We start from the raw sequence: 10,794 nt of genomic DNA, 5'->3' as shown, positions 1-10,794 counted from the left end.
TATATATATATATATATATATATATATATATATATATATATTAGATTTTTATTATATTTTGAATACCAAAGGAATTCACACAGTCATACATCAAACGCAACCAATAGAAGTTTGAGCAAAGACTTCCAACAAAGTAAACATCTCAGGGTAACTTTTGACAGTTATGGCTTCAGCTGTGGTTTCAGCATCACCATGCAACCAGAAAGGAAAGATCTCTTTTGAGTGGAAGAGCTAAGGCACCCCAAACTACGATAAAGTAATAGTAATTAAAATAAAGTTATTGGTCTAATTTACTTGTTGGACCTTTACACGAATAGAGCTTCTGCTGGGCTCCCCCACATACTAAAGGTAGGCTTATGAAGTCTTAATAGATATATTATCTTTTCCATTTGTTGCAGTTACCTTACTTTTTCTACCCAAGCGTTGTAAGAGGGTGGCTCTAATCCAATCCAACTAATTGTAACACATTTCAAGGCTGCTGTAAAAAGAACATTTCAAAAGATATGATTTAGCCCGTCCTTGCACACCTGCTGGTATAACACAGAGAAATGCAACTGTTACATCCTTCGGTATGACATCTTGAAAGAGCTGGTTTATAGCCTTGAACGCCTCATCCCAAAGGTTTTGTAGTTTAGGGCATGAGTAGGAAATGTGTGTGTATGTGTGTGTGATTGGGCACTGCCGAGCCACAATTTCTCCAACTCAAACTTGGTACTTTAGGGTCAATCTTAGCAACTACATCTGAAACATCTGCTAATAATTATCCATTTAAATTCCCAAGATTGATAAGCTAATGGCTAGTCCGAGTGGAGCCAAGACCAGACAGGATTGCTGCCCTCTTAAAGCCACTTCATTCTCAGTGACTTCTTATAGGTTCAGGCTGTCGGGATTTGGGTTTTCTTTGTTTTTGGCTTGTTTCATGTTTATTTTGTTATTTGGTTGTGTGTGTTTTCTGGTTGGATTCTGTCTTGTCTCCTGTTCATGCTTCTCCTACTTCTCCTCAGTCTCCCTCCTGGTTTCCCTGCCACGCCCATCTACACCTGTCCAAACTTTGCAATCATGCCACCTGTTTCCACTTACCTCGTTTTCCTCTGTGTTCAAATCCCGGTCATTTCCTCCACCACCCAGTAGGATCATTGTTCATTGTTTTGTAGTCCTTTTCCTGTGTCTTCCTGCTTCCCTGGTTGTAGTTTTTATTTTGCTGCCCCGTCAGCTTTTTGTTTTCGTTTTAATAAATTAGTTTCTTTTAGTTTTCCAGCACGAGTCTGCTCTCTGGGTTCGCCTCCATCTCCGCTGTTCATGATACAGGCAAACTCAACTTTATAAACTTTTACAGTTTAAGTCAAATGGTTTTTCAAACAAAAACAATTATTACGTTCCTACAGGAAGTGCTACAGTTAGCTGCTGATGCTGCTGTTCGTGCTTGCAAATAAATATACAGTTTTATGTAAAGGACTGCGTAATGTGAAACTAATGGAGATGCACCACTATGAAATCTCTGAAATTAGAAATGTAAGACCGTAATCCACTTTGGTCATGGCCCCTCTGGAATAGTCATCAAAGAGCTATCTACAACAGGTAAGATACTAACTGTTCATAACCTTTCCAGAGAATTCTACTTCAAAAGATCTGACCTGTAGCATTAATAGACCAAAAACATTTGTTTATATTTTATGCTTCAAAGTAAGCTTTTTGTCCATGCAGACAAAGAACTTCGTGCTTTGCATATTTGAATCCTGAACCTAGCAGTCTAAGGAAAGGTTTTTTAAGATAACTGCTTGTCTGACGTGTCCTTGAGCAAACCTGTCACCACACCAGCTGTTCTGCTGCGGACCCTGTGCTCTGATCCAGCTGTCCGAGGTAGAACCAGCTCTATGGAACTCAACAAAAGAACGGCACATCTGTTGTGTTTTGTTTCCTCACTTTTTTCCATCCTTTGTGCTGAAGAGTCAGAAAGACCAGTTTTGTTGATTTTGATTAACCCCGTCTTGTGAAAATGCCCAGAAGCAGAAATTTATCCTGCAGCTTATTGTGGTCCAGGAGAAATAATAGATGGGGGAAGTCTGTGTGGATGAAAAGTTCCAACAGGGATAATTGAATTAATTTTAGCCCCAGGAATCTTTGCAGATAATTACACCGGCAAACACACACAAATAAACAGAACACACATCTCTTCTCCCATCCTGCCTCTGTTTATCTTTTCTTTCTGTCGCTGCTGCCCAGTGTAAATAGTCTGTGTGTATCAGGAGGGGAAGTATGCAGAGATTGCATGCTTGCAAAGGTGATAAAGTGAGTAAATCACTTGGCTCATTTCTGAAACCTGTCGTTGGCTATGAAGTGACACTCTATCGTTTTCGGCTTCCCGGAGAAGCATGAGAGGTTCACAAATGATAAACCTGGAAAACAAAAATAAATAACCCTTGTTTTTTGTGTGTTCATGTTTGTTTTAGGTCAGGAGAGATTCGGCAACATGACCCGTGTGTACTACCGCGAAGCCATGGGAGCCTTCATTGTGTTCGACATGACGCGGCCCGCCTCCTTCGAGGCCGTTACAAAGTGGAAGGAGGACTTGGATTCCAAACTGACACTTGCCAACGGGAAACACGTAGCCACGGTGCTGCTGGCGAACAAGTGTGACCAGGGTCGGGACGTGCTGACCAATAACGGAATAAAGATGGAGCAGTTCTGTCAGGAGAACGGCTTTGTGGGATGGTTTGAGACGTCCGCTAAGGTGAGAATTCTTTACAACGAGACAAACAGCGTTTGCTGCTGAAATGCGCCGTGAACGCTGACTGCTGAATATCTGCTGAAATGTGCAGAAGGAGCCGAAACTGAGTTGTTACAGGTAAAAGAAACTGAACGCCAACTAAAAGCTGAAGAAGCAAAACACTAACCAGGAGACAAAAGTAGCAAAAGGCTAGCTAAAATAAAAAAAAGGGGCAATACAGTAGCTAAAAGCAGCAAAAGCTTAAGTAAAAACTAAAAGTAGCAAAAGGTTAGCAAAAAGCTAAAGTAACAGTAGCTATAGGCCAAAAGTAGCCAAAGGGTATTTACAATCTATAAATAGCAAAAGGCTTGCTAAAAGTGTCTATATGCTAGCTAAAAGCTAAAAGTAGCAGATTGATAGCTAAAAAACGACAAGTAACAAGACCAAAATAGAGCGTGTGGTGAAACAGATTTCAAAGAGAACGATGTTTTTGAACGAACTGAAGAGATCCCAGAATATTTCTACGGGGGAAATATTAGTAAATAAACTTAAATCTTTGAATAAATATGGAAGTTACAAAAGCCAAAGTCATATTACCCATCTCCTGAGTGAGCTGAACATTTTTTTATGTATATGGCAGAAAGGATGCTGAAGCAGTTTGATTGCAAAAAGTGTACAAAAAAAAGTAAAAAAAAAAAAAAAAATATAGGAAAACAATGGTGTGAACTCTGAATCCGCGTTCACAGAATTAACATGACACAAAAAGACCAGTCTTCAGTGGGAGCTCTGTAGTTCAGGCCCCCCACACACACCTTGTTCCAGCAGACATGTCTCTTTTGTGTAAATGTCCTTAACATCCTTGACTCGGTCTGACCCAGCGCCTGACTGTCCTGTGAGGCCGCCGCCGAGGCACATTCCAGATGAGACGTGCAGAGTCTCAAGGTGTCCGCCTGTTTGCTATCTGCATATGAATAAATCCTCAGCCACGGCGCTCTGCCGCTCTCGCCACCGAGGCTCTCAGCAGACGAACCATCTGGGTTTTTCCAGGTCAGCTGCTCTTGCATCAGGTGCTCCATCATCCAGATAAGATGTCCAGGAATGCAGAGGGGTTGTAGATCAGCCCAGCGTTTCCACAGACTACACAAATCAGAAAGGAGTAGTTTTATACTTTGGCTTTTTTTTTTTTTATTAATTACATATTTCAGAAAATCAAAAGTGTAGAAATTCTCAGTTTGTGTCAGACCTGACTGGGCAACGGTCGCCACTAGAAAGGTATTTTATATTCCTCTACAGTTCTAAGCCCTAAAATCTTTTGGGAGGGGGTTATGTGCAAGGACTATAAACAGTTAATATCTTACCTGCTGTAGATGGCTCTTTGGGTAACCTGAGTTTGGAGAAAAAGGAGTTTCATTCTGGCCTCTTTAGAACAGCTCCAGTTTCCAAACTTCATGTGAACGCTGTTTTATAAAGTCTTACATCGCGGCCAGTTTTGCATTTCACAGTTATACCAGCAGTTATTCCTACAGGAAGTGCCCCAGGCTGATCCGGAAGTGCTATAGATAGCTGCTGCTGCTGCTGCTTTTACCTGCAAATACCCCTGAACTTCCAATAAATACACCTGAAAAACAAACAAACAACAAACAAAAAAAGTGCTATATAATATTCAAGATTGGAGTCGTTTTTAAAATGGCTGCGGTCCACTTTGGTTTCGGTCCCACTCAGACTAGCCATTAGCTCATCAGTTTGGTCAGAATAATCTGTATTTCTCCAAACTGAGGTAATTCAAAGATCTATTTAAAACAGGTAAGATATTAATTGTTCATAAGACAGATGTGCTACCTGCTTTTTTATTATAAACTTTATTTAAAGGAAGAGTTAATAGCATTTACCTAACTGATAGTTTTTTTTTCCATATACAGATTTATCATATATCAGATTTTAGTCTGACTTTGACACGAGGTATGTCAACACCGTAACAGTGTATTTCATAACAAAATCTATAGCAAAGCCTAAAATATTCAATTAAAACTATTCCAAGTGCATTAGGTTTCACAGCTACCCTATGAACAGTGTCGGTGGTAGCTGCTGGCGGTAAGGTGAGCAACACGCCGACACTCTGCTCTCACTGTGGCAGCTTGGAATGTCACAGCAGGGTGGAAAAGGCAGAAAATGGACGAACGCAGACAGCAGCAGCTGGAACGTCAGGCTCACGAATCCTGAGCTTGACACGCATCTGCGCGAGAGGAGCAGCCGAAAACTTTGTAACATACTTAAGTTACCAATTCAGAGAGAACATGACACACAAAATGGATTTTAAAAAATGTATGAGGAAATCACAGTTGCTGCTAAAAGCAAATGCAACTCCTCGCTAAAACAGGACAAGTCGACATGTTTACGGACCTGAACTGTGTTATGATTAGACCTGAATGTGTTGACTGTCAGCCAGGTTTGCCCATGTGAATGTGGCTACCATAAATTAGCCTTTTATGTTTTAAAAAATCTACCTAATCTAACCTAATTTGCGATGTTTTTATATATATATATATATATATATATATATATATATATATATATATATATATATATATATATATATATATATATATATATATTCAACCTGGAAAAAATTCCACAGCTGTTTTAGCATTCACGAGGCCAGCTCATTGCTTTGTTTGTATGATTTAACACCACCAACTGCTGTTATGCTCTTCAGCAATTATATTTGTAGCCATTATACAAACAGTAATGGGCCATGAATGTTAAGTAATGTGCATATTTGTCCCTCAAATGGCATCTGTGTGTATATATATGCAGTCTGTCTTTGAGCGGAATGAGCTGCAGGAGCCTGTTGTTGCTCAGCGTGGATCGCTGATGTATTCGGAGCCTAAATTACCTGCCAGAAGAATTACTCTAACGTCTTATCTCGAACAGCTCAGGACACACTCTGCATGCGCCGGCGTGCACGGGGAGGGTAATGAAGCTGCCGAGGGAACAGAGGACGTGTTTGAGAGTGTGTTTTTATTTTGACAGGGATAAATCTGTAGTCAAACAGAAACGCTGTGCTAGTTTGAGGAGGTGTGTGTGTGAGATCTTCTGAGCGTATCACGGGATCTGATCGGTTACTGCTGCAGCAACGCTTACTTGTTAGAAAGCTGTGTGTGTGCGCACGTGTTTCCCCATCTGTAACGTCTTTGTGTGAGCTCCAGCAGCAGCTTTCTCCCAAGTTTCCTCGGATTGTTTGCATAACCTTTGCTATTTGAGGACGTGAGGGCAGCCACGAAGAGAATGGAAGGTATGGGGATGTCCAGGAGAGAGGGCAGTGGGCTTTTTAACCAGATTATTAAACATAATCTTAGAGAGAGATAAAAAGGCCTGAGGAATGGAGAACAGGAGTGGTAGTGTTGACTTTCAAGAACAAGGTGGGTGTGCAGAGGTGTAGGACCTGCAGAGGGGTAAAGTTGATGAGTCATACCGCGAAGACATCGGAAAGAGTCGTTGAAGCCAGGTTAAGAAGTCAGGCAAGGATCAGTGAGCTGCAGTGTGGTTTCCTGTTTAGAAAGAGCTCTACCGAGGGTTTGACGAGGACGTTTGAGAGGGCCGATGGAGAAGGGCAGAGAATGGGAGAAGGAGTCGCTGCACTGTGTCTTCGTGCATCTAGAGAAAGCAGATGATAGGGTACCAAGAAAGGAGTTGTGTGGCGCTGTACGAGGAAGTCAGGTGTGGCGGAGAAGCATGTGAGGGCAGTGCAGGATGCATATAAGGCAGTGGTGAAACGTGCAAAATCAAGATGCAGGTGGGATTGCATCAGGGATCAGACGACTTTGTGCAGTGAGAGTAGGGAGCAGTTGGAAGAGAGGCAGAGGAAGAGAGGTGAAAAAAAGGGTGCAGGCAGGGTGGAGTGGATGGAGATGAGCGTCAGGGAGGATTTGTGACAGAAGAAGAGAGGCAAGAGTGAAAGAGAACATTTACAAGTTGGTAGAGAGACTTTCTTTTATGTATGTCTTAAAGATGGTGGAAGTGGTAGAGATGATGATCAAATGATTTTAATTTGGAGGGACCAAAACAGAAGGATTAGAAAAAAGTCTATCAGAGGGCCAAATCAGGCTGAGCTCAGGTTTGGAGACAAAGTTCAAGAGGCTGAGGTGGTTTGGACATATGTAGAGGAAGGGTAGTGGACATATTGCTGATGGGGAGGAGGAAAAGAGCAAGACCACAGAGAAGGTTCACGATGTAGTGAGGGAGGATATGGATGGAGGCAGAGATGATCCACTGCGGCAACCTCTAATGGGAGCAGCTGAAAGAAGAAGAGGAAGAACAAGTGTCTAACATTACTGGCTGAAGGATAAACTCTCTTCTAGCTCTTTAGTATTTGCTAAACTCATTTCCTAATTAGGGATTCTGGTTGCTACTTTGGCTGTGGCATAAACAAAGATTGCATGTCAGCCACATTTTGTCCTAAATCAACTCATGCCAAATTACCACAAAATGCTCATTAGTAACATAATAATAAAAAACAACATAAATAAGAAAAAGTGTGTATTATTTACACTTGTACTGCTACCCTAAGAAACCACTGCTTTGAGCACAGATTTCACAATAGACCTTCATGACTACTGTAATCTGCCAACAAGGGACTTTTTCTTTACAACTAATCAGTGATACTTCCTCCTACAACATGGGGGAATATTTAGATTCAACGGAGAACAAGAAGGAGGGATGAAATATTTTATACAGAAGGATTTATTGTTGTTTGATCCAGTGTAACAAAGTTATTAACAGCTGTTTAACATTTTGTATAAATATTACCCTCTAAATACAAATTAAATATTTCTGTAAATGTGACTTGGCTTTGATGTGTTCAGATAAAGACAGTAAGAGCACAGGAACGTTGCATACGAGGGTTTTTTTCCCCCATATAATATGATAATGTGATAATGTCACCTCACAGTAAGAGGTTTACTGGTTTGATTCTTGCCTGTGGACTTCCAGTAAAGACATTGCATGTTCTCTTTGTGTATAGATCTTGTTGCACGGAGTACTGTATAGACCTGCCTTTCAGTTTACGGCTCATTAGAGATCTGAGCTCAAGGTGTCATTGGAGAATTTCTTCCTTATTTGAGTCGTCGTCTCGTATGGTTTTCCTGCTCTTGCTTGTACTACATGTATTAGTATCCAGAGACTCACGTCTGGGGACTGTTTGTACTCTGTGCTCAGTTGCCATATTTCCCACCCCTAGTTCAAATAAATCCCCGTTCTTAATTGATGCTCAGTAGAGTTCTGTCCACTGGAAAAATGCTAAAAGTCAGCTTGTGTTCCTTAGTCTTGAATGCACAGACTCAACAACAGAGTTTGCAGACATAAAACACAGAGTACAGGTTCACATGTCAGTGGTGACTGATCTGAATATCAACACGCCTACAAAACTATTTCTGTGGATAAAATTGTAATTGCACAAGTTTCAAGAACTCTATTTACAGATGCATCTTTTTTGAATAATGTTCCATACTCAGTTTGAGCTAAGGTTGTTTTACTATCAGTCATCATCATATTACAGCTGTTTTTCCTATTTATTTCCTCCGTATGTTTAAAAAGTCCTCTCTCAGTTTATACCCATGCTGTATACCCAGTTTAGTTATGATCCAGCTGATTACCTCACCCTTTTTCTTCAGAACTTTATCACAGGAACAGTCTGTCTTCTCTTGTCTACATCGTGTCATAAAATCCTTTTCTCCTCTCCCCTCACATTTTCCCCGTCTTCCCATTTTCCCCTTTCTGTTCTCCAGGAGAATATCAACATTGACGAGGCAGCCAACTGCTTGGTGAGGCACATCATTGCGAGCGAGCATGACATGCTCCAGTCAGAGGTTCCCGACACCATCACCCCGCAGTTAGAGACGGACCGAGTCGGGACCTGCTCCTCCTGCTTCAGGTCCCAATAACAGCTGAGCGTCCCTTTTTTTTGTACGTCACTTCACACACAGCCACAGGAGCAGGAGGCACAAACACTTTGGATGTTTTACAGAAGGGTGCCAGCTCTCTTCCTGTCTGGCGTCTTTTTATTTTGGAGTTTCTTTTTTTTTTTTTTTTGCTGTCAGGGAGGCAGCTGGCTCCGAGACCGATTGAAACGGAGACAGAAATAGAGGAAGGGAGATGGATGCAGCTGTGTGGGCTTCTCAAAGACAAGGTCACCCCCCTTCAAGCCTTAACACTGACACGTCGGTTACCATGGTGACACAGTTAACAAACAGATGCACAAATCACAGTATATCTGTACTAAAGGTCTGCGGAGGTAATCACTACATACAAACCACATCTGTCTCTCTTCATCCCTCTCTACTTCAACATGTTCTCTTCCACTCGTTTTTTATTATTCTCAGCATAAATTTCAGCTAATAAGAACATTTTAATTTGTTACTTAAGGCATCCTGGCTTCATTCTCAGTAGCCTCTTTGTTCACATCTGGTTTCATTTTTTTTTTTTAGCACCAGCGTTGGCACAAAATACTGCTCTGTATAGCAGATTATAAGTATTTATTAATCAAAGTGCCTTTTTCTAACCAAACCCATTTTATTGAATGTCTTACACAGATAATATTCACTGTGTGTGTGCGTGTGTTTATTATTTATAAGGTGCATATTTTCTCTCGCTAAAATGGCGACATATTAAAACTCTATAGTAAACATTATTGTGCATTAAGGAAGTTTCTTAAATTTATGGCAAGAACTGTGTCCGTTGTACTGTATTTGTTTTAAATCAGTGGTTTTATGTTTAGTGTTATTCCACTGTAAAATAACTGTAACATCTGTAATTTTGGGGACACATTTCAGATAAGTATACACTTCTGTACAGATTATGTACAGCAGACAAAGTCAGGTTGTAGGACCAAAGATGTATTCAGTTTTAAAAGTGTTCATATGAACACAAGCTTTTTCTGGCTGTCATTTTTTTTCAGTTTGTAAATTGCTCACTCTGTTATTATACAAATAAAAGGCTAAGAAACGCACACATGTGTTTCTAATAAGAGCTGACACATTGCAGCTAATAACCATATTCCTAATGTTTTCCTAGCCTTTTAGCTGCTAATCTTGATACCCCCCCCCCCCAATTTAAAGAGTCTGGCATCTTCTGCATTAGAGTAAACATTTACAGTATATCCCCTTAGCAGATGGAGACACATAGAGGGATGTTTTTTCATGATATGCACTTCAATTGGACAAAAGAAACTACGCCAGCTTTTATATAAAACATGCATTACTCCTTTATGTGCAACTTTGCCAAACTATGAATGGATTTTAGCTGATGCCATTTGAATAATGACAAATATGTAAACAGACTTCTCCAAACAATGAGATCAGCAGGAGGACGTTCTCAGTTCAGCAGTTTGTTAAATGAGGGCACTGTTAAATTTACTGAACTTTACTCCAAGAGACTTTAACTAGGATTTTTTTTTTTTTTTTTTAAACACATGCAAAGTGGTTCTGCGGGAGGTATATTGCCTCAGGACACGCGCCAACGCCGAAACTGTTCCTCGCAGAGTTTTTATTTAATCATAACACTGACTGTAATGTTGTTCTCAAGAGACAGGACATTAAATCCAGCATGGAGGCTATAATCAGCTCAAATATTGTCATGTACTATGCTTTTCAGATTTTATGTTTATTTCACATTTTATGTTTATCAACAGCTTCGTTTACATTAGCAGTTTAACATCCACGTTGCCCCCCCCCTCCCCCCCGCGCGCGCGCTGAGTCGATCTACTCCAGTCAGACTGAGAGAGTTTGTGTGAATCTTTTAAAACATTTGCTCAATTTTGAAAGCAAATAAAATGAAAGACCAAGTTTAGGAAATACTTATTACCCTCTGCCCTTTGTGCAAGAGTTTCAAACTAAAATAATGATGTTTGTAGGGGGAAAAAGCGAGTTTTAGCCTTTTTATTGTTCAAAAAAAAAAAAACATCAAGCGTGATAGCTTGAAAAATTGCATGATCTGTTAGCCCTCAAAGTATGTGCTAGGTAGGACTCTCAGCTAAAACCACACTAAATTTGAGCTTGATGTCTGTAAAATCAACTGAGTTGTAGCCATTTTTG

General features: G+C 40.5%; 1 protein-coding gene across 1 annotated transcript in view; it reads left to right on the top strand.

Moving 5' to 3' along the window:
* The window catches only part of rab38a (RAB38a, member RAS oncogene family), a 14,472-nt gene extending 4,100 nt beyond the window's left edge, over positions 1-10,372 (top strand). Inside the window, exons 2-3 of the mRNA XM_017430991.2 lie at positions 2,451-2,731; positions 8,491-10,372. Coding sequence (XP_017286480.1) covers positions 2,451-2,731; positions 8,491-8,646 — 437 coding nt within the window. The 3' untranslated portion in view covers positions 8,647-10,372. The remainder of the gene's footprint in view (positions 1-2,450; positions 2,732-8,490) is intronic.
* The last annotated feature ends 422 nt before the right edge of the window (positions 10,373-10,794 follow it).

The sequence above is a fragment of the Kryptolebias marmoratus genome, linkage group LG2, assembly GCF_001649575.2.
Source record: "Kryptolebias marmoratus isolate JLee-2015 linkage group LG2, ASM164957v2, whole genome shotgun sequence".
In the NCBI taxonomy this organism is placed as follows: Eukaryota; Metazoa; Chordata; class Actinopteri; order Cyprinodontiformes; family Rivulidae; genus Kryptolebias; species Kryptolebias marmoratus.
This window is presented reverse-complemented; position numbering and strand designations above follow the sequence as displayed.